At 38.0% G+C, this 23,998-nt stretch overlaps 2 protein-coding genes across 13 annotated transcripts in view; one reads left to right on the top strand and one right to left on the bottom strand.

Moving 5' to 3' along the window:
- SORCS2 (sortilin related VPS10 domain containing receptor 2) overlaps positions 1-6,257 on the top strand; it is a 545,361-nt gene extending 539,104 nt beyond the window's left edge. For 4 of the 9 annotated variants that reach the window (XM_061369693.1, XM_061369730.1, XM_061369734.1 and 1 more), the window contains 3 exons: positions 293-450; positions 2,604-2,683; positions 3,008-6,257. In XM_061369693.1, the coding sequence (XP_061225677.1) occupies positions 293-450; positions 2,604-2,683; positions 3,008-3,031 (262 nt within the window). In that variant the 3' untranslated portion in view covers positions 3,032-6,257. The other 5 variants (XM_061369703.1, XM_061369718.1, XM_061369709.1 and 2 more) reach the window with 5 other exon arrangements.
- Positions 6,258-18,769: 12,512 nt separating this feature from the next.
- The window catches only part of AFAP1 (actin filament associated protein 1), a 121,063-nt gene continuing 115,834 nt past the window's right edge, over positions 18,770-23,998 (bottom strand). For all 4 annotated transcript variants that reach the window (XM_061369755.1, XM_061369782.1, XM_061369773.1 and 1 more), the window contains one exon: positions 18,770-22,358. In XM_061369755.1, the coding sequence (XP_061225739.1) occupies positions 22,332-22,358 (27 nt within the window). In that variant the 3' untranslated portion in view covers positions 18,770-22,331. The remainder of the gene's footprint in view (positions 22,359-23,998) is intronic.

The raw sequence follows: 23,998 nt of genomic DNA, 5'->3' as shown, positions 1-23,998 counted from the left end.
TGAGTTCTTAAAATCGTTTCTCTGTGGTTTTAGTAATTTTTTTAGATTATTGGTCATAAATTAATGCTTAATTATTATGTTGGTATGAACATTGTGATAAGACAGTTAAAACTGACTGAGAATAAGGAGCTGGTAAGTTTAGGTTGTGAGCACAAAACTAAGGGAGGGTGGGATTGGTGCTAACTTGTGATTCTGGAACACCTTTGGTCTGCTGAAGCTCTGCTCTGATACCAGCATGTGCGCAACACAAGGGAACTCTATCACAAGATTCTTTTCTCCTTGTCTGATATAGGAAACTGCCAGGCAGAAATGTCTATGCCCAGATGCACAACGAAAAAGAGCAGGAAATGACAAGCCCTGTTAATCATAGTGAGGACACCCAGAACATCATCCAGGGTGAGGAGTTTATTGATGATGATCTGGACTCGCAAACACTAGGTAACGCAAGAGGTAACTTCATTTTTAGTTTATAAATTTTTATAAGTAATTGATTTTTAATTGATATTTTCATTTTAGCTTTTTTTTTCATTTTCTGCTCAGTCTCAGGAAGAAGCAAATAGTACACCACTAACAAAGGATTATCGGAGTTATCTTCTTTCGGCTTGCTTGTGATACAGACCTATGTATGGATGTCATGCTATATAGAGGACGAGTACACAGATACTATATTTTCATGTTAGGAGACATACTTAGACATTTTTAGAGAGAAATTATATTTGGTAGAACAGTATATAATAAGTAACAATAATCCCCTGAATTAGTGGAAAATGCAATCTGGGCTAGAAGGATTTGTAGAGTCAAAGTTTCCATTATTTCAAATGGATTGAATCTAGATCTGTTGCTTTATTTGCCATTGTACTAAAGTGGCATTTAAAATTTTTATTATTAGAAATGTTACATTTATTCCTGTATAAAAAGTATCATAAGTCTTCCCTATGTAGCTAATTTAAGTAACTTTCCAGTGTTTATGGGGTGGTCATAAGGAACCCATGAGGGATACTTTCCGTGAATATCCCTCAGTGCAAATTACTCCAGTGTCAGGTGGAAGCATATATCCTGGCACCCTGTGGTTATTTTTAATGTAACATGGAGTGCTGATCTATAAAGTTCATTTCTTGTGAAATTTACCATTGTGTTCAGATTGCTTTCAGGTCACAGTCTGAAAAGTGTAGGACAATGGAAAAAGCTCCTCAGTTCCATTTCTACACATTTTGTGGAAATAAATCAGATAACCCAAAGCCTTTGGGATTTGTAGCAGTAGATTGATGGTGTAACAAGCAACTGTGATGTCTTCATGAACCCATGGAAAAAGATACAGTTTAGCTACACCAGAGGTAGCCTGGGGAAGGACAGAACTTTGACAGAAAAGAGATTTCTTTATCTTGTGTTTCTTGTTTATATTTCTTGTAGATATTTTTATTTTCATTTGCTGAACTCTGTGCTGCTTCTAGGTTCTTGGAGGTGTTAGCTTTGAGCACGTGGAAAGAATCCAGCCTCTTTCTTTGCTTTGCGCATTTATATCTTTTCTTTGACAACCTTTGTGTTTGAGTATCATTGTTTTTTCATTCAGATTTTGCAAGACGACCTTGATTGCACTCCTGACTTTACTGGAGTTAGTTCCAAAAGCAAACCTGGAAAAGCAAAGTCTATGTTAAAATTGTTTGATCAACTCATCTCCAAGGTCTTTAAAGGAGAAGGTTGAATGCTAAAAACTGCCTTGCAGAAATGCCTGTTAAAATGGAGCATTCAAATGCATCTAGTAATGTATAGAAGCATAACTACTTTTAATGGTAGAAAGTCCCTTATGGCCTATTTGTATAGGGCAGCTTGGGATGATGGAATAAAGAAATGCTGCCCTGATTTGTAATGCATTCAGAAATAATCTCTGTTTGCCCTGCACACCTTACTCAGAGAGAGAGAAAAAAAATCTTCTGTCTGGGCAGAGCGTTATTAGGGTTAAAGAGTGCAAGATCATGATGTTTTGCTGGGAAACTTACTACAGCAAATGCACTTCTCAAGGTTATTTGTGCTTCTGCCAGGTTGTCAACACCAGCAGCATTTCCAATAGAATGTAAAGAGCTCATTTCTGTGGATGATAATCATCCGTGTATTGTCAGCTACCGTACAGCTTTTAGACACAAGACTTTAATACATAAAACCATCCTTCTGCTTGCTGTACTGCTTTGCTAGTTGCAATATTTTCCACTAGCTTCAGTTTTGCTCAGTACTGCCAAGAAAATATTCCTGTTAATGATACTTTTCTGTTTTATCTGGCCAGAGAATAAAACATGCTGCAATCTCTGCTTTATTAAATCCTGGTTTATGACATTATTTGCAGAAGGTTCCTGTATTATGGAGATCCCTTCTAGTTGTGGTGCGCTTTCTCCCTCCCTATTGGGAGATGTCAGTAGCAGCCTCTGCTCCATGCACAGCAGGGAGTTGCAGGCCTGGGTTTCTGTTTGTTCTCTTTTCATAACTTTTGAATTTCCACAGTACAGTATTCCCAGACTCACCCATCCACTTTTTTTGTTTTCTATATATTTTATGTTGCCTACTTTATCGCAACCCCCACCTTGGGACTCCTCAACACCATTACCTTGCAGTGACTCCTTCTGGGAGAAGTGGCAACTTGAACAGCTACAGAGTTCCCTTATTGCTGATGCCGGTCAGTGTCCAGTCCCAGGTCAGTGGCATGTCGAATGGATGCCTCAGGTTCCATTCTCCTCCCTCACCTGCACCCCTCGAGACAACTACACCTTTTTAAGCCACAAAGAGAACCAACTTATGCAGTTACTGGGATAGAAACCCTAGGAATTCACCACAAACACACCACCATGAGCAAAAGCTTTGCGTGAAAGTATGCTGTAGGGACATGGAGCTGTTGCACCTGTTGTTTGATAAAGCCACTCTCTTCATGCAATTGACTTGTCCCTGCAATAAAAGAGGGATTTAATGTGAAGTGCCTGAAATACACTAACGCTGGCCTTTTGTTTCTATATTTTTGTAGGCAATCACTCAGGCGTGGTTTTGAGCATCAACTCCCGAGAGATGCACAGTTACCTGGTTAGCTGATATTTACAGCTGAACACAAAAATCAAAAGACTCTTCTCTGTATTGTTTTATTTTTCCCTGGTGATGTCACAAAATTGCAAATATGGCTGTAAATGCTGGTGGAGAGGAGGTTTCTTATCAGTCCTGTGGAAAAAAAAAGCCCATCATCGGTTACCGAGGGAGAAGGATAATACATCTTGTAGTTCACTCTATGGCCTGGGAACTCATTACAACTGAAACTCAAAATATGGTAGCAAATTTGTAGCCCTAGGCACCTTCAATGCCACCTTATTTCTTTTCTGTTTATGCTTTAGTTCTTTATGGTTATTTTTAGAAGGATTGACTGTAACTTTCTAATTATGTTTTTGAGGTATTCAGCTGAAGGGTTGAGACTTTTCAGCCTAAAAAGGTGATTTTTACACAAGTGACTAGACTAGAACAGGTGGTTGGTTGATCACAATGATGGTTTTTTTTTAGGAGGCCAAGTGTTTCTGTACTGGGAGAGAGCTGAGTGAGGAAACAAATGCACTCCTAGTTGATACAAGCTCTTAACTTAAATGTGTCAGACAATCTAATGAATTTAGGCTTAGGCCCTTCTGTGGCTTAGAGGAAGTAAAGTGTTACTTATAATACAGGATAATGCTCTTGTAAGTGTAGCAAGTCATGACAAACCATCAGCACCAGTATCTCTCTCAGTCCCACCCTGTGTGAAAGAAAAACACCAGCTTGATGCTATTTCCAGACCAGGTGCCTTCACTTGCGGACAGTCACTTCAGTTGCTCTCTTCTTGTCTCCTGAGTGAGCATCCCCTAGTACGATGGCAGCTGCCAGATGAGTTATCCTGTACAACCCCATGCTGGTGGCCTGTCTCTTTTTACATTCCCAGAGAGCATAAATACCTCTTTTATGGCGCTTTCTTTGTATGGTTATTTTTTATAGATTTCCTGTAAGGGCAGAAGTGCCAGTTAGGTCAGAGCTCTACTCCAGGCAGGACTGGGTCGCGCACTGCCATCCCCTTCCCACCCGCATCCTTCTGTGGGGTTTTCCTTGGCTGCTTGCCCTTGCAGGCAGGGGTGGGCAAACCCTGATTTGATCTTTTCCACTCGGGTTGTTTCCACAGTCCGGAAGGACATGGGGAGGATAGGCTGATTTAGGGATTTGTATTTCCTTTCCATCACCACGGGGTGTCACTCAGTCCATACCACTGCTGGCCCTGATTTCTGCAGGGAAGGCAGTGGGGCTTCCGAAGGAACTTCCTACAGAAAAGCTTGTATGTCAGGTCAGAGTTTCCTAATCCGAATTTTGTGAGTTGGACCAGACTTTCCGAGTACAAACCTCTGCATCCCTAGGGAATGGCAATGCAGTGAATCCACACCCTGCTGTTTTTTTCTGTATGGTTTATAGAGCCATGTTGGAAACAGGCTGTGGTGTGATGAGTTTAAACATCCAGTGTTCTATTGTGTCACAGATATCTGGGATTAGGATGTTTCTCTCAGAAACCTATATAATCTCTTCACTTTTTGCCTTCAGTAGAGAATAAATAATTCTTAACTTACTGAATGTCATACTGATGCTAGTGACAGGCTCATGCACCGTCTTACTTAAGGAAGATACAGATAGGTAACTACATCTTTTTGAATAAACAAACAGAAAATAACAAAATGCTGGTAAACCAGAAAAGAACTGTCCTAGAATTATCGTATGCATTGGAGACATTCTTCTATGTAATTGTGAGTATCCTAGAGCATATTGTCATCAAATGCAACGGACTGGGATGTAATAAATCAGTGTAGTGCTGTAGGCTCTCACAAACCCCACAGGATGTATGTGTAAAGCACAAGAATATCTAGATTATAAATTTACTGTAAGGAACTACTGGAAAAGTTCGAGTGAAGATTCAGAAAAGCGCTTGCAAACTGCTCAGGAAAATAGTTTCTAAACTTTCTGCCTATTTAGTTGTAGAGCGCCGTGCAAACTGACTTATGGAGAAGCAGTGCTCTAGCTGACTGTTGTGTGCCAGACTCTATAGAAATCCAGGGTGCTACATGTACCTGAGTTTCCAGAAAAGAAATGCAAATGCAAAACGTGCCGTGCGTTGGAAACTCTTGGGACTGTTGCACCAGAGGCTTTCCCTTCTCACCAGCTCTTTATGCTTTTTCTAGTGGAAATGAGCTGGAGCAGAGAATAAAATCATATTGCAAACAGCTAGTTTGTTCCTGTGAAATAAATCTGAAGTGGGTTATTAGTATAAGGCAGGTGAGTGGCAGATTAGTGTCATGGACAAGGGATGGAAGTTCTAGCTTGGGGTTGTTCTCCCACTCTGTCTCACTAGCAAAGGACACTGCTGGAACTAGGTCACACATCTAGTTTATGCTTTAACAGGTACTTTTATACATCTAATACAGGGTGATTTGTGTCTCTGGTAATAGGAGTCTTTTGGAACACGGCTGAATATTTAGCTGCTTGGTACTCTAATTAACACTTAGCACAATATAGTGCCTGTAATAATGTTTTTTGATGCTTATTAATTTGATTCATGCAGCACTCCTGTGAGGTTGGTTTGTCATGTCTTAAAACCACTGTTTTCTAAAGAGATGATGGTATTGCCATAACTGTGTTAACAATACCCAGCGGAAAATAAAGGAAGTCTTTGATTCTCTGGCAAGAATTACTCTAAAATGCATTATTTTAAAACTGAGAAAATACCGTTACCATTTTCCCACTCATAGTGTCTTGGTTTATCTTTAAATTAAAAGTCTCACTAGTGCTAGGTTTCAAATATCTTGAACTGAATCCATGGCATCTTAGCAAATGCTAATAATCTTTCATATGTATCTAAAATCCTGATACACGTGTATACAAAAACACGGAACTGTTTCTATGCACAAATGCTAGTTACACATGCATGCACACACATGCAGTATTTGTACATATTCCAGTTGAATTTTTAATGAAGAAGGGTGATTTGATGTCTAAGAAACAGAAGATGGCTGTGGGATACCTGGATTTTGTACCCAGACTTTGGGCAAGTTACTTAACTCGTATGTTTCTCAGTTTCCCCACCTGTAAAATGGGGATTACAGTAATTACCTCCCTCACAGCGGTATTGTGAGGCTAAATTAGTTACTGCTTGTTCAGGTTTGCCAGTGTAAAAGAATTTTGTGAGCATAAATTGTTAATAGTTTTACTTTCTTTGTTTTACTTGTATTTACTTTCTTTGTTTTACTTGTATTTACTCTACTGAAACCAGCTGCAGTTATGTATAAATGTGAAAAATGCATAATCAAAAAAGAGGTACATCACTTAAAAAGGTAATTTTATTTAAAAACTGTTATTGGAACATATTGTTATGTGGTAGCATTGCAACATTGGCTGTGATTTTGTTGTTACACACCAGTATCTTACTTTTCTGCAGTTATTTGGTCCAAAGCCTTATCATGATGTACTGTGAGATGCAACACTGATGTTGAACTACAGTGAAACCAACAAAACTGGCAGTGTATTGGCCTCATTTACATCTTCTGGTCTTAAACTCTGTTGTGTTTGCAATTTCAAAAACACCCTGTACTTTTCAGAGTGCTTCAAGCAGTACTGATGTGCAGCATTCTAATAGAATCATCAAGATTTACAGCTGTTATCTTTGCTTTCCCTTTTGACACTGAACATTTTAGGTGGTTTTGGGTCCATCTACATAAAGCGCTTAGAAATGCTCAGAAGACATTTAGGAGAAAGCCACACACAGTGTAAAGTAATTCCCCAAAAATAAAAGCAATATAAATCATGCGTGTTTTTATACCCTATAGAAGAGGGTGGTGAAAATAACTGTGAAGAAATAGAAGGTACCAGCCTGAGGCAAGATGTTATCTCAAATTCATATCCAGTTTCTTTGAACTCTTGTAGGTTATTCTCATTGAATTAAATCCTTCTTGATGAGTTCTCCACTTTCAATGACCAGCGTAAAGAAGAGTAAAGTGTTTATTCATATAAAGTAGTTGATTTGTTAAATCACTGTCTTCTAGACAGACAGACAAATCAGTGCTTTGCTGTTAGTAGTTACTAGTGCAAAGCAGATTTCATCTCACCAGATTATGATGCTTAGCTGTGGTTTAGGTCCAGTGAGACATCCCTTTTGTGGGAATACTCTATCCCTGTATGCTGTCTCTTTAATAGAGGTCAGTAGTGTGAAATTGCCATGGTTTCCATCCTCCTTCCACAAGTAAAACAAAGAAATGTGTGTGTGGGGGGGGTGTTATTATCCTTAAGAAATTAAATACGTGCATTTGTTTGCAGTAACATTTTTGATGATGAACCACTGGTTCTGATAAGCTTTGAATTTCTAGTGTTATTTCAAGTCAAATACAATGTTGCTAAGTTGATAGAATCGATGACAATTTCAGTCATGGATTTTTCTTATGTTTCATATAAAACAATGTCTTGTAATTTGTCATTAATGAGACTTTGGGGGAAAAGGAGACTAAAATTTTTATTTCATTGCATAGTCCCTGACAGTTGGAGTTGTTATTGTATATTGATTGATACCGCTGTATTGTTTCCATCTTCATTTTTATTTCAGACTTTTAGATGTGCACATTTCTATCAAAATACTGTGTTTCCACTGGGAAGAAATTTATAAGCATTTAACTTTATAAATATTGATTTTGAGATGCAAAGTTCTGTTGTGTTTTCTAAGTCAGTCCAAAAAGCTGCTTCCTGGCTCCTTTTCTCTGTTCTAGTCCCAATTGCACTTTGCTTCTACAACTTTCTTTACGAGACTGGCATACAGCCTAATCTTACTAGTCTAAGTCTAACTTCTGTTAAAATAGCACTTAATTGCCTAGAAGTAGTTACAGGATCTGCTTAGACGTTTTTCCTAATGTTAAGTCTGTGTGTTCACGTTCCTTATTTCCTTTCAGTATTAGCCCTCTGAACGCTATTAAATGTGTGCTTATTCCTGTCATGGATATATACGTAACGTTTTTCACATTTCTCAGACCCACAGTTAGCTTTTGCAACTAAAATGTTTCCCCACAGTCTTTGGGAAATGTCAAGATGGACACTTTTAATTTTTTAATCTTCTAAAATCTGTCAAGATCTTTAATCTTTCACGTATGTTGCTTAGAAGATTATATGTACTATCAGGGAAATAAGGACCTGTAATGGTACTTCAGGATGGTGTGAAGAGTAAAGAGTTGCATTCCTCTGTGCATTTTTTCCACCTGAAATTGATACCTACAGCAACTTAGTTTCATAATTTTTTAATATGCAAGATTTCATTTCTGTAAGTCTTCAGTCCCAGCCTTTTTCCTTCTGTTAAATGGAGTAGCAAATTATATTAATACAAATTGTGGAGACATGTATGACCAAGTGAGGAACTTTCATTCTTTTAATATCTTTTTTTTTTTTTCCTTTTTTCCTTATGTGAAGCTTGTCAGAATTACTGTTTTCAGCTGGTTTGTGTGCTGGTAGCTGAGGTGATCTTCTGGAAGACAGTACATAAGACAAAAACACTGGAGGGCTTAGGAATACGTACTCTGTAGAGCAACAATATAGCTATATGAACAAAATCCTTATCAAAGAGCTGTTATGGTTTGTATTAAAATGCATTTTAAAATACTATCTCTAAAAATACAAGTTCTTATTTACATACTCTTTGTCTCTCTCCTTGCAGGTTGATTTTCTTTTAGAAGTGACATTTACTAATCCTGAAAAATATTTGGATTCTTAACCTTACCCAAGTAATTCTGTTTAAAATTATTTCTTTGCAACACTTGAAATCATTACACAAACTTGAGCTGTATTGGTTGAACTTAATTTCTGAGTTTCTGTAGAATTTGCATCTTTACACCGATTTGTTGCGATTCAGTGGACTTACAGCCCTGCTGGGCTGCAATAGCAGAAGCATCAGCACATGATGCTATGTACATAATATTCCTTTGTTGCCAGGCTTTCCAAATAACTTTCTTAGCATGTCTTGTATTTTTATGTTATTTGTTGCTAGTTTTAGCCAGCTTTTGAACTTATATTTAGTTCTTACTGACAGTGTCTGCTCTTGCAGAGAGGGCAAGAATTGGCTTATTTTTTTTTATTTTTTTTTTTAAGAAAAAGTGGGAATTCACTCCATTTGCTTATTAATTAAAGCAGTTTAAACCAGAAATCTTTCTGAAATGGTGAAAGGGATGGTTTTTAATGAGAGCAGCTTATAGGAAAGCAGCAGACTTGTATCCACGTGGGTTTTGGATGTTCTGGTTATAGATTATGAATAGTCAGGACTATGCAGAAGGAGAAGTGTACACCCCAAACATCAGTAACATGCACATAAGCAGTTTACAAATGATAAAAATAGTCTAAAGGATTATATTTTGATACACCACTTTTATGTTCCAGATTCACAGAAAGACATTTAAATAATTAAGGTTAAAGAATATCACCACACACATAGGAAGATGCCCAGTTCACTAGCTCCATTTCCTTGTAAATACACTCCTCTTTGGGATGTATCTTTGGAGATGCTGAATGCTTCAGGGATGTAACCTGCATTGTTTAATGCTTCCAAAATTTTGCTAAGTAATTGGAGACTCTATATAGAAAAAAAAAAAGTCTGAATTTCCATTCTCTTCTGTTTTTCTTTGTTTCTCTCCCTCCCCCTTTTTTGTCCTTTTGTTCTTTTTCATTAGCACAGCTGTTTGTTGCCTCCTTCTCCTGATCAGAGTTCTGCGTAGTCCATTTTTTAATTCCTTGCTTTTTGTTTTGCTTTATGTTCTCTTTCTGTGTTTTTATTTGGCTATTCACCGTACTGTATCCAAAGTGATAAAAAGCAGAATCGCAATCTCTTCCCCATCCTGTCTCTCCTCTGAGCTCTACTGTATTATCTGAGTCAAGGTAGTTCCCTTGTGCTTTGTCTCTCTTCAGTCCATCCTTCCTGTTTCTTTACCACTTTTGATTCTTCTAACCTATAACTCTTAATTTTTGCTGTTATTTTCTCTAAATCTTTCTGGAACTCTTCTCTTTTGCCTTTCCAGAACTTCTCTCAGCTGGTTGTCCCAGACAGCACATAGTTCTAGTTGGTGATATGGGTGAGTCTTGTACCCCCAGGAAGAATACATAACTAGCATTCCTCTTTCATCCATGTATATATTGAGTTTGCTGTCAGTCTGTAGTGGAAAATGCATATTTAAATGACAGACTGCTATAGACATTATCTCCCAAATGCCTCTTCGTGCCTTACTTTAGGTTATGGGGTAAGATGTGGTATTGGCATGTGTTCCCTGGAGCACAGCAAGGACTGGGAAGTAAAGAACTGCAGCAATGTTGGGCAGAGACTTTTTGGCAAACCATTGGGCTGCATTTGTATAGGGGAAATAGGAGCCCAAGCTAGTGCATAGTCTATTAGATAAATTGTTACAACCTGAAGCTGAAGAATAGCTGAGGTAAAGACTTTCCATTGCTAATAGAGGAGGAGGACCAGGGATCATTCCTCTTGGGAGCAATTTGACTTGTCAGATTCGTGGGACAGGTCTGTCTGTATACAACTTTCCTGGAGGCAAATGGATTGCTTTCAAGTTCCATAAAATACAAGTTTAAGCAAAGTCACCGGATAGGTTTGGCAGAATCTCCTTGTTTGAATAGCTTGAAGAAGTTAATGGAAATAAGATAATTGAAAAGCTCAGTGGTATCTTCGAAGGGTAAAGCCTGTGTTGGAGAGGGAGTATATAAGAGATGTAGGAGGGAGGGAAGCACAAGACTGAACAGGGCAAGGGAAAGCTGTGAGAGAATCAGTGTTACCATTGTGTATGATCTGCCATGAGTTGTTGATTTTGTTTTGCTTAAGCCTTGGAGCTTACTTTAATTCATAATGGCAACTATTTTCATTTTGTTGGTTGCATGCAGAGACTTTAAGCCATTAATCTAGGCAGCAGCAGGAACATGTGAAATTATCAGCATTTCTATCTATAATTTAAGAGGGGTCTGACTCACCAGCAACATCCCACTTGAGGTGCATGGAAAAGAGGTTGCTTCCCAGGAGCCAGGATGGACGTATGTGCACTCCAAAGGTAGCTCCAATGTAGGTTTACTTCTAAGATGATTGTAGGGCATTGCTAATTGTTTTTCCCTTAGCACAGCACTGAGCTAGGAGACAAGGGGGAAGAATTATTTTATAGGATCTGAGTCTTGGATTTATACTGCTTAAACATAATTTGCTAGAATCCCTCTGTGAGCTGTAATTTTGCGATGTTTAGAGAGAATGAATGGAGTTGGTACAGTATTCCTGAGGGTAAACATCAGCCACTGGGGTTCACTGAATATGTGACTAGAAAATTTAATTTTAGGAACAGTGTTCCTCCGTTTCACATACACACGAGGCATTTGAGTGCAGCTCTCTGTGTATTTGTCACTGAAGAGCTGTGATTTATTTTCTCATGGGTGTAAGTCATGGGCTGCTCTTGCTGCAGTGCAGAAGGCTCTGGAGGAAAAACGTAATCAAATGGAGAAGTATACTTAAATTCTCTGCTCTTGATCCCAGTTTCTTAAGAGCTGCTTTTCTCTGATTGTGGCTCTGCCAGTTGGGTTGATGTTAAAAGGGGATTAACTCGTTTTTATCCTCTTCTGTGTGGCTGAGGAAAAGGTACAAGAAAAAAATTGCAAAGAAATAACAGATTGGAAGATGTGGGGGGAACTTGGTCAGCTGGCAAGGCACTGTGGGAAGCTTCCACTTTGGTTCTTTACTTACCAGTTATAAATATAAGTATGTACAGTTACTGTGACTTACCTTTTCATTAACTATAGATATGCTTCTTTGCAAAAGGGAGGTGGTTCTAAAGAGTATCACTATAGTATATTGCAAGTGTGGTTTTAGGAGGCATAAACTAACGTCCAACTTCACCTACATGAAATTATCGTAGCATCATTGCTCTGTATTTAGGAAGCTGTACTAGGAACATCAGTTTACCCTGGATTAAGTATTGGAGGAAGATTTTGAAAGATAATGAGAGTTGGAGTGGGAGAATTTACCATTTTAAGAACAAAGGATTAATGCTGGTATATTTACAGTGCATCTGTGCCTGTTTAAGCACAGGTGAGTCCAAAAGCTCTCATTTCAGACTCAAACAGATAAATCGTATAGATTTTTCTGGCATTACCCATGTGAACAACAGGAGAAAAAAATGGTAATTAAACCAAGCCCAAATCATATTTTTTGGCTAATTAGAGCTACAGTTCTTGGTAAAGGTACGAAAGCCAGTAAAGTAAGAACTAGACATAATTCTTTTGAAGATTCACAAAGTATTTCTTGCTTCCCTGTTGTTCATGTAGAGCTTTATTTATTTGGTATTGCAGAGCTAAATTCTGCCCTAAATTATGACCATGCAGTTCCACAGACCTTCTTGGTTCAGCTTTGTGTTATGGAAGAAAGGTGCTCACCCACAGTGAATTTGAGATGCATCTGCAGGCTAAAATCAGTCTTCATCTTGCTGCATCTGTACTCACACAGGTGACCAGCTGATTTTTCACCTGTAACTCTTATTCCCGTGGTTAGCATGAGAGTACTTTGGATAGGTGTCAGCTAAATACAACCAATATAGTTTTTTAGATGCTCTTAACTGCTTTTCCAGAATATCATCAGTAAAAGTTTAATGCTGTGTTTCTAACTGTATTTCTGACAAAGGGGCACTTCCAGTCCTTGTAAAGGCTCTTAGTAGTCATCAGTATGCTATAGTCCATCCCTTCAACACACGTGACTACACAGTCCTCTCCCTCTGCCTTTGTGCATTCTAGTATTTGTGAAAACAGAACATGCCTTTTCCTAATTTTGTTTCAGGAGACCTTGACTTCGAGCAGGCTTCTTTGTATACGGTATCAGGGCTCAAGGGAAGAATGAAATGAATCCACAACTGGTCATTGTCATAAATGGGGAAAAATGCTATTTGTATATTTTTGTAAATATGTAACATTTAATGGCAGTTTTGTAGTGACGTGCTGTTTTTGAGAAAAAAAAACAAAACAAAACAAATAAAACCCAAGAAATATATGTTTGAATATGCTTAATGTAACACTTAACTGTGATTCAACTGCACAATCAATAGCTAAATCAAAAGTCTTGTGCAATATGTAGTGCACACACGTAACCAAGTATCTGTTAGTGATCCACAACCAAGTCTTTGGCAACTTTTAACGATGGTGATGAACTGTGCAGTACAGATTATCACAGTCTCTTTCAGCTTCTCAACATGTAGCAGGCAAACTACTGTATACATACCTGTGTACTCCACTGCATCCAAAGGTATGCAATTGTCCTGAGAACCTGCACTACAGGTTTTTCTTTAATAAAATTTGGTTCTAAACTGTTGGTTGCTTTGTTTTTCTTGTGAAGCATTTCACGGCATTTGTAGAGCTAAAATGGTTGAACCAGTCCCCAGTTTGTGTGTGTTTTGATTTGTTAGTAATAAGTGAAATATTGCTCAATTTCAGCACCTCTGTACTCAACGGCTGGAGCAAAGCTTCATCCCCCTCCACTTCAACCACTCCACTCTATCCTCCTGTAGTGCAGCAGGAGTTGCTGCGGTATAATTGGTGGAGGGTGACACTCTGTGGTGAGACTGAAGTCATGCAACTAGAGCTGAAAAACAGCTGTTCTGTTGCCCCAATGAGCCAAAGACTGAATATTTCTCTCTAGCTAAAGAATCAAAGACTTCAGCAGGTTTCAGCCTTGATCTCCCTGTAACAGACAGCCATAATCAGAACAAAGCTGTGTATATTCTTCTTCCCTTTTGGTATAGTTATTCCAGTGTCTTCCATTCTATTGGCTTTTCATAATACTTGATCCTTATTTATTCTTTTTTTCTTTATTAACTGCATTGTCTTTCCTCTCTTCCTGACGAGTTTCCTGTGCTGTATAGAAGCTTCATTCTCCATGCAAAATTGAGTGGTCCGCAAATCAAAACTTGTCCTTAAGCTAGGCTTTATCAGGCCCTGGCCCTCAAAATGCTCTCATACTGATCCTGGCACTTCTTAGCAAAGGTCATTGAATTACTAAAGTCAGAATATGCTGTGCATCCCTGCAATCTGGCTGTTCTTCCCTGCTTCAAAGTTTTCAGGTGAGCTGCTACAGGCTTAGCTCAGATTTAGAGTTAAACACAGTTTATGGTTTGCTGATAGGTAGAGGCTGCCCTGCTGTTTGAGCTTAGTACTCCCAGGGAAAGCCTGACAGAAGAGAACTTGGTGGTTCTTTTCACAGCCTAATGGCCACAACAGGGTGATGAAGAGATGTTGTGGTTGTGGATGTGCCATGTGAAGTCTTATTAAACCTCATATTGGACAAAGCAGCAACACAAATTTGGATTGGAACTAAATGATCTTAAGGTCCTTTCCAATCCTAACCGTTCTATCATTCTATGAATAAAGTGTTATCTATCAACGTAAACTATTATCTGCAATTATTATTTGTATAGACTACAATGAAGTTTTAATGGGACAATGAATGGAATATTTATTCATAGGTTTTCGGTATATTTTGAGGATCAGAAGATGGGCAATTAGAAGGAAAAATATCAAAACTATAAGTTTAAAATTAATTTTCTCAGTCTGCCCTAGTTCTCATGGTCCCTGCTGAAAGACTTAGCAGCCAGAGGAGCCCCACAGTATGTGCTTATGATCCTACTCTGCTGCACTCTGTGCTAAATGTGAGACTGGGCTCAGAAATGGAGATTGAGGCTTTCCCCCCTTGTGTAATTCAGCTAGAAAACATTCTGATGGTTGTCATTTTAGGTTCTCTAATCCTATATTGTGGCTAACTGGGACTTTAAACTGGAGTTTATCAGTAGGAAAAGCAGCCTGTTGAATCTCGAGTGACTATGCCCCATTTTCCAAATTTGGTGCTCTGATATAAATAAAAGGAAATTAAAAGAAACCCTGAATTCTCTTACTTTCAGTGATGCTCCCATAGCTTTTTCACAGGAAAGCTCACAAGTTGGAGGCGCAGGGGTGAGAACAGACATGGATGAGCTGGTCCCATTAATGAGATACCAAATAAAACTTGCCAATAGTTAACCTGAAGGGTTACTTTATTTCAGAAACCAATTTCCATGGAAAAAAAAAGAAAAAAAAAAGATAATCACTTCACTTGTTTCCTTTTCTGTCCTCATCAAAGCCATATTAATTGCTACCCTATTTTGAAGCCTAACTGGTTTCAACATCATCATAAATTATGTCTCTATAATAGAACTTCTGAGTCATAAACACCAGCCAGTATTTTTTCCTGTTTTCCATTAAGGCACAGATTTCTTTTCCATTTTTTCTTTTTGTGATTTATGCCTTGAACGATGCTTTGCTTTCATGTGAATCCAGCTGCTATGGTGAAAATGTTACTGTATTCTGACCCTCATGGTTTCAAAAGCTGAAGCAAAATGAGACAAATGCTGCTCAGTGTATTTTTGATGTGATAAAGGGATCTGTTCTCGTCATTACAGCATCACACCAAAGCTGACCTCGAAAAAAAAAACAGAAGGAGCAGTTCATGCTAAAAAAACAAGTTAAAAAAGTAATAACACCAAGGAATAATTCAGTGACAGCAATTATCAGCCTACTTAAAACTTAATAATGAAAACAGGAATGAAGCTTTTCACTTAAGGTCACTGCAGGGCCGTGTAGCTGTAATTATACTGAGCTATAATTTCACAAAGTCTAATAGGAAAATTATTTTCTTGCCATCAGGAGAGATTATTGAAGATGCATATCTATGGTGTAATTTAATTATTTCAGTTATCTAACGCATTGCAAAGGAGTGGTACTGCATTGTCTTGATCTTAGGACAGATGCTTGCTTTAAAACTCACATTGAAAAGAATGTGATACGTTATTTTGTAGGAGAGAATGCTTTTATAACTGCTTGTGGGAAACGTTAAATAGTCATCTATAAAAGAAAACAGCTTCATTCATTTAGCAATAGCAATAATGGCAGGAGAACAGGAGAAGCACATGAGGACACTTACTTACCCAGTGTGTGCTTCCAGCCTCCATCCACCCCAGAGCAGATCTTTCTGCTTCAGGGGTAGGAGCTTGGTTCTTGATAGCCTTCAGTAATTATTTTCTGCCGTGAATTTGTTCATTGCTTATGGACCTGTGGAAGCTTTTAACTTCTGTGAATTTCTGTGGCAGCAAGTTCCATAGCTGAATTGGCCACTGAGTGAAAGTACCTCTGTAGTTGTTTCAAATCTGCCTCATTAACATCCTCAGAGTTTGTACTGTTAGTGACAGGGGCTATTTCTTTCTCCATTCTACTACTGATTTGCATAACATATTATAAAATATTCTCTTCCTTCCTCAAGACTGTATTTTTTTACACTGAGGAGACTTTATCTTTGCTTTTGCCTTGAATTTCATTGTAATATGTAATATCAATAACATTTCTTCCCATATGGGAGCACTGCTAAGTTTTTTGATTTCTTTCTTGCCCTTGTACCTTCACCCGTATGAGTTCATCAATATACGACAGTCAGTGCCCATACTTGGGTAATGTTCTATAGGTGCTAAATCAGATGATGGCAGTATCAGAGATCCTTCCATCTCTGATGGAGGGTTTTCTTTTTTCTGTGGGTGGTTTGGGATTTTTACCACTTGTTTGTGTGAGTTGTGCATGTCAGACAGGGTCTAGAGCTATTTGCTGTATTTTAGACCACAGAATATTTGCCAGGGTTTTTTTGTTGTGTTTCAGTTTTTGTGTTTTGTAGGGCTTTTTCACCCTAATTATTGTTACTATGCCATACATGAACCTAACTATTTTGGCACTAAACAGTGTCTAGATTGGGGGTTTGGGAAGGTTTTTGTTGGTTTGGGGTTTTTTTCTTCTTACTACAGGCAACTCTTTCTAAATTTCTTTATATTCAATTTCTTCTGATGTTTTAATTGCTGTTGAAGTTGTGACAGATATTTCTGCAAGTCATTGCAGTTGGGTTCTAGTGTTACTCTCCTGACTATATTAGCAACAATAATTTTTTCTGTTTTTTCCAATTATTTCTGAATCTTGTGATATGCACAAGGCTCAGACTCCAGCTCTGTGGCACCCCAAGGCTGGCTGAATAGGCCAAAACCACTTGAAACAGAAAATTGTTGCCCTGTTTTTTTGTTTGTTTACTAACCCATTATTTATCCTATTGGGCCTTTTGCTTTTCTCCAGTAGCTTCTTAAGCTTCCTTAGTGACAGACCACATCAAAAGCATGTTGAAGAAATCCAAGCAGAATATGTTGTTTTCCTGGATGCTCACTAACCACCCCACAGACCTCACAGCACTTTGTGAGGGATGACACCCCAGTATAAAACATATGTTGACTCTACCCCAGTACAGTGATTTCTCAGTCTCTTCACTACCTCTTTATTATACCATCTATCATTTCGCCCATTACAGCTGTAAAAGTCCTTGTTCCCTGTCTTTTTTACCCTTCTTCATTAAAAAAATAGTGTCACATTTGCCACTATTCATTCTCCAGCCAAGAGCCCTTCTTCGTAAGGCCCTGTGCTTAAGTACAAGGGTCTGATGGTGTTCAACCTATGCATAGACTCAGAAAGAATATCTAAAAGGAACTTCTTAGCATTAAAAGGAACTTAGCATTAAAGCACTGCAGCGCTTACAATGTGAATGCCCACAGCCAGGAAAAAAACACAACAGTGTAAGTCAGGTGTTGGTGGAATCTTTCATATCGAATTCCTTTGGGATGCAACCCGCTAGACTAAATATTAAATGCAGCTTACACAAAAACTCCTATGATGCTCTTTAAGGCTTTTTTAGACCATGAGCCTAAGTAACTTAAGGTATTAGTCTTCTAATTTTTGCATATATGTTATTTCCTGTAATAATAAATGGTATTCTATAGTAGAACTATTCTAAATATATATTTTTATACAACATGTCCTATATATGTCTTTTCTACAGACACAGAAAAATACTAATAATTTGCTTTGCTTTTGAAGGCTTTTTAATTGACAAAAGGCAGTGAAGAGTTATAAAGTGGACAAAAGCTGTGTCTACTTGAGAGACAATTCCTATTATACTACCATGACAGGTTTTACAAATGCTGAGTACCTTTTTCTCCTGAGGTCAAGGAGGTTGTGAGTAAAGGAAACCAATTAGATTACTTTATAATACTGCTTCTTTGAGTCTAGTAAAACCAAATGTGTTTTCTACTTAAGCATGACATTTAGTAATAATATTACTGTAATGGGAGCAAGTGCCAAATCTAAGAAAAGCAGCAAGGAGTAATTATGACTTAACACTTCTCAATTTCATCTGTCAGTCATCTATAAGAATTGCTACATTCACTGTTAAGTAGCCTAGTAATTAGCTCAGTTTGATTTTGATCCACTTTAATTTCTTAGGGGTAATTGTGAATATTTTATGTTTTACAGTATTGATGTCGTTGACATCTAAGCAGACTGATAACAGTAACACAAGCTCAGCAGTAACTTCTGCTATGAGCTCTAAATACGTTGAATTTCCATCTGCCATTGCTGGGCAAGCCCTTATACTCCTTCAAGTAGCAGAAAGTCATTGCACAGTTAAATGGGAACAGAACTGATACCAAAAACATACTAATTATGACCTGTCCAAGTATTTTTCAACTGACTGCCATGGGAGAATGGAACTTGGTTGAGGATCACTATTGTGGGTGTCCTGCTAAGGCGTCACCTACTTATTACACTGACAAATACTAAGAAATAACAATGCAAGTACTTCTTTTTTTTTGACAGGTATTTTTATTAATAATGGTCTTGGATCTGTCGCGCCTGTCAATCAGGTGCCAGTCTTTTTTCACACTCTGCAAGACTTTCTGAAGGATAAACTAGAAAGACATAAAGTTAGTTGAAGCTACTAAGACACACATTGAAGGTGGGTCTATTTTGGAGGCTTTTTTTCTTTTTTGTTTTTAAACAGAAGTTTCTATGAATGTGTGCCAAAAAAACTTAAATACATTGAGAAATACAGTAGAAAGACTATATTTACAGTCAATTATAATGGGCACTGCCAACATATCCAATAACAAAAATAAAACAAAAACTTTTTTTCATGTTTCTTTCATGCTTTTTTTTTTTTCACAGAGATTTTTTTCTTTTTTAAATATGATTTTGTTTTTTTAAAAAATACAATAAGGAAATAATTACATTCTTAATATGAGAACATTATCTTACAACATACAGCCTGGGCCAATTAATTCGAAAGTGTCTTTTTAAACAAAACTCGATCCTAAAGTAAGTAATTCTTCATTTGAAAAATCAAATTGCCACAATCATCTCAATAAAAACAAAACATATTTGACCCCCCCCCAATGTTATGATTTGTTTTCTTTTAAAAAAAGCATCACCCATAATAAAAACCCAAACAATTAAAAAAAAAGCACCTGGTACAGTTAACAGGAGTTTGTTGAGGAAGCACAAGTGTAATATTTCCTTAAAAGACATAGAAATGGTTTAAAATACAAGAGTTTTCCTTTAAAACAAAAGTCATGCTGCTCTATTGATGACTTTGCCTGGTGATCGTGAAATCTAAAACTGGTGAAAATACAAACTGTTGCTTTCTATAAAAAAATTGTGCAGCAACAGTGCTCTTCAAGAAAACAGAGTATATTTCACAGCACCAAATGTGGTCTATAGAGAGGTTATTTTTTCCCGAGGTTTTTTGTTTTCCTCCTTTGAAATCTTTGGCTGTTACATAGACATGTCACTAATGCAAATTGCGATGGTACCAGTGCACTTACACATTAGAGACATACAATTACAGTATGTGCCAGGTTGGGGGCCGTGGTGGCTTTATGGAGCCTTTGCTCAAGGAAGGGCAGAAGATGCTTAATTTTGCCTGCTGCAGTGGGTGGTATGGGTGCCAAGGGTACTATAGGTGCTGAGGGCAATCGGCATCTATGGTAGAGCAGAAGGCTCTGGCACCGGGGCTGGGCTTGTGAACATGGCCCAACACGCCATAATTTTTGTTTGCACACTTCTGTCTCAGGCATGAATTAAACCTATTCTTGAAAAGGATTTTTTTGTTTCAATGGGATATAAGGGGTGGAAGATAGAGTAACAATATTGGGTAAAGAAGACAAGTGATTTGGCTTTTGACTACTCTTCATTACTTGATGCTGGACCACTTCTTAATGGCAACTGTTACATCATTGCAAACATTGACTAGAAGCCTAATTGGCATCATAAATATGTACAGATATAAATTAAATATTTATTGAAATATACAAATAAATAACTTAATTTGAAATAAAAAGCCTAAATGAACTTACTTTTGCTTCAAATTTGTTTCTGCTAATATTTATGGGAACTTGATACTCTTTAGTCCACAGTCATACAGCACAGAATGTGCCTTCTACTTATAGAGTTAGTAAGTAAGCAGATGACCTAAAATAATATATAAAAAGATCCTGTTTTCAGTGAAAACCACACTGACACTTTGCTTCCCTAGTGTATCTGCATTCCTGTGGCACTTTGTACAAAGCATAGTCCCAAGAGGCAAAAAGTCTTTTCTCATATTGGACTCCATTTCTACTCTGCTGATATTAATGGATCCCTGGCACTAATTGCATTTGGGACCAGCACACAGCCCTGCATTCTAGAAGCTATCAGGTCTTTCTGATGGCTTTTTGCTTTCAAATGCCACCAGCTCCTGTGGGAGGTCCTCTGACATCCAGCTCAGCTGAGAATCTCAGTGTACCCTTCAGGAGTTACACACAGCTATTCCTCAAGGTAAGAGGCAAACTGTAGGCTGGGCCATAGATCCTTGATAACTACTGTCTTGCCAACTTCTGTTGTTTTAATCGCAAGTCTTAACTAATGATCTCCAGCCCAAACAGCTGTGATTACCTCAAATCTGAGTAGTATTTTATTTTTTTTTAATTAAAGTCATTTTCTAGTCCTCAAAGTCAAGAAGGGAAAAATCTTGAGAATGTGATTAAAGGCTCTCCAAAGGCTTAAACAAAAACCCACAGAGGAAATATTAAAAGAACCCAACTAATTATATGTGTTTTTCCCTCTCTCTCTCTCTCCTGATTTTTAAAGCCAATCTTGAGATTTTGAAGGACTTCAGTTGGCAATTTACTGCATGTAAGTTCTCAGAAGTGACATGGATGGAGACAAAGAAGAACAGATTTTTATCATTTTACAGACTAAGCCACAAGACACTGTTTCCTAGCAAACAGAAGTGAATACCCATCTGAGAAAAATCCCCAATTATTTGTGAAATCGTGTATAAAAGAGTCTGGAAATAACCATCTTTTCAGTCCATTTTCCTCAAAAATAATAGCTGAGGTCTGAAAAAGTGATGGAAACTAAGTACAGCAGTGTTCTATAACTCAAGTTTAACAATACTATATTATAAAAAAACAAAACAAGACTGACTGCATAAGCTATTCTGAATTGCTGTTATCTGTTGAGGATTAATTTCAATTACGCTTTCTCTTTTTCAAAAAGTATAGAAAAGACCGAGTATCTAAAAATATCTGTTTGCCTTTTAAAAAAATCAGGAACAAGTCACAGTTCAACAACATGACCTTTGAAAATGACTGGTACTTCAAAATACTAAGAAAGAGAATGTACTAAAATGCATGGGTTTTTTTCAAAGATTGGCAGCTTTTTATCTCCCTATGACAAAAACATCTGTCTACAAAGTATGAAATGATTCACAGCTGAGTCGTGTCATCCCATGGTCTTGCACCAGCGTAGAGGACAGCGGCACTGAAGAGCTCCTGTCTTCCTGACCAAGCAAGCCATGCCATTTCTGTGAACACATTCTTCAGTTTTCTTCTGCCACGCAAACAGCTAACTGCAAAGAGACTGCCAATGAGCAACACTTTGCTCAGCCATCTCTGTGGCAGACCTCAAAAGTCAGTTTTAACCTATGAGAGTTATGATTTCATGTCAATCTTAATGCACTCGTCTTCAGTGGTGTTCAGTTAATATCGCCAGTCAATGCTGTTCTAGCAAAGAGAATTTTCAAGTGTGACTTTATGATCCTTTTAAATTACTGTGGTTGGTTTGGTTCTTTTGGTTTTCATTTTTTTCTTTACCAGTGACATTGGAAATAGAGTTACAGCTAATAAAAAGGGCACACATAGTTACACAGCAATACAGTAGAGGGAATACAGGCAAATTAGCGCCAAGCTACCATCAACTTAACAGAATTATAAAACCTCTTATGTTGTATCGCTTGATACGGCCTTTCAGATGAGTATTTTGCAGCCTATGTCTTGGTCCATATTAGGTAAGGCCTTTACAGGAAGTGAGTGGTTTTGATATGTTTATGTTCCATTTTTCATCTCCCATTCCTGGAAAGAGGGGGAAGAAAAAGATACGGAAAATGTTAGAGAAATCAGGATATTCTACTGATGTCATCAGATCTACTAAGCTGGCTGAGGTCAGCAACAGTTTTTCCATTAATTTTGCTGTACCCAGCCTTCTGCCCAGAAATTAGTTAGGGAACGCTAACAAGTATGTCCTGATAGTGTCTGTGCACAGCTTCCACCCCTCTGCAGCTATATTCAGCAACTTTTTTCTACTGCAGTGCAAATAAGCTGTGTTTGTTTTGTGCAAAGGGTGTTTATGGAGCAGATTCACACACCACAGTTGGTGTGAAGTACTCAGCTGGAGCTGGATAAGGACAGGCTGATTTTGCATCTAGGACTTTCTAACTTACTTGCATGAGACAGCAGGAAGCACTCGATTTAGTGGTTAATGCTCCATCCCTGGCAGTGTTCAAGGCCAGGCTGAACAGAGCCTTGGGCAACATGGTCTAGTGTGAGGTGTCCCTGCCCATGGAAGGGGAGTTGAAACTGGATCTTAAGGTCCTTTCCAACCTAAACCATTCTATAGTTGTATGGTATCTGTCACAGCTGACAACAAGTGATTGCTTTACTACTTTTCAATTTTTTATTATTAAACTCATGGCAGACATACATTTCTGTGCCTAAAAAGGACAACTTACTGAGGCAGAGAGACTTACAGGCAGGGTAAAGAAAAACAAGTTAGTTTACATTGCATTTGTTTCCTATATACATAATCTAAGTTGAGGTATTGCTTGTCAAGTTAAATCACTTTGCCTTTCTGTGCCTCAGTTTCCCCACATGTTAGCTGAGGACAGTGACACCTACCATTCACATCAAAGAATGTAATCTATAATGCTTTCACCCATGGCTCATCCATTTATTGCCATTTCTTCTGCTTCACAAGTGAAGTCTACGGGATCACAATAGCTAAACACCCAGTTAAATCAAACTTGAGTGATACCTAAAGTATTTCCTAACAGTATTTAGGAGCTGAATCAGGATGAGCTCAGCTAAGGACATCCACACTGCACCTACTCCCTGGATCACACACTTACAGCCATCAGGAACTAATGAAGATACAACAGAATTGGCCTCCAGCTAAAGTAATCCCCATGGACCTATTGCCCAGCTGCTCCTAGCCAGGCACTGGGGTCTACAGATTCCCACAGAGCTACTCTGCAGGCAGCCTTCTGACTTGGCTCCCAACCTGAATTCCAGAATTTAACACTTATTCCATAACATTTAAGAGCTGTGACTGAAAACCATTACTTATGCATGTAAATATCTGTTTTGCCTGTTGAAAGCAGTAACAGCATTAGTTTGGCTCAACAGCTGCATAACCATGACACCTCGTCAACCATTGTAAAGCAGCAGTAAAGGTCACAGTTGGTGGCTGCTTTAGCAATAGAAGAATAAAATACCTTGGGTTTAAGCAGGTAGACAATAATTTATTTAATTTTTGTCTTGTGGGTTTGGGGGTTTTATTCCTTCATTTAAATAGTACTTTTATTAAAACACAATATATTTAACATATTCCATTTTACACTTGAAATTATGGTAAAGCTAACCTTAAAACACAGTACTGGTAAAAACTAGATTGCTTTAAAAAGTCTATTAATGTATATCCCCTATGTACACACTAC

This window comes from Neopsephotus bourkii, unplaced genomic scaffold (assembly GCF_033783945.1).
Source record: "Neopsephotus bourkii isolate Nb327-2 ecotype Australia unplaced genomic scaffold, CSIRO-AGI_Nbou_v1 NB_144, whole genome shotgun sequence".
In the NCBI taxonomy this organism is placed as follows: Eukaryota; Metazoa; Chordata; class Aves; order Psittaciformes; family Psittacidae; genus Neopsephotus; species Neopsephotus bourkii.
This window is presented reverse-complemented; position numbering and strand designations above follow the sequence as displayed.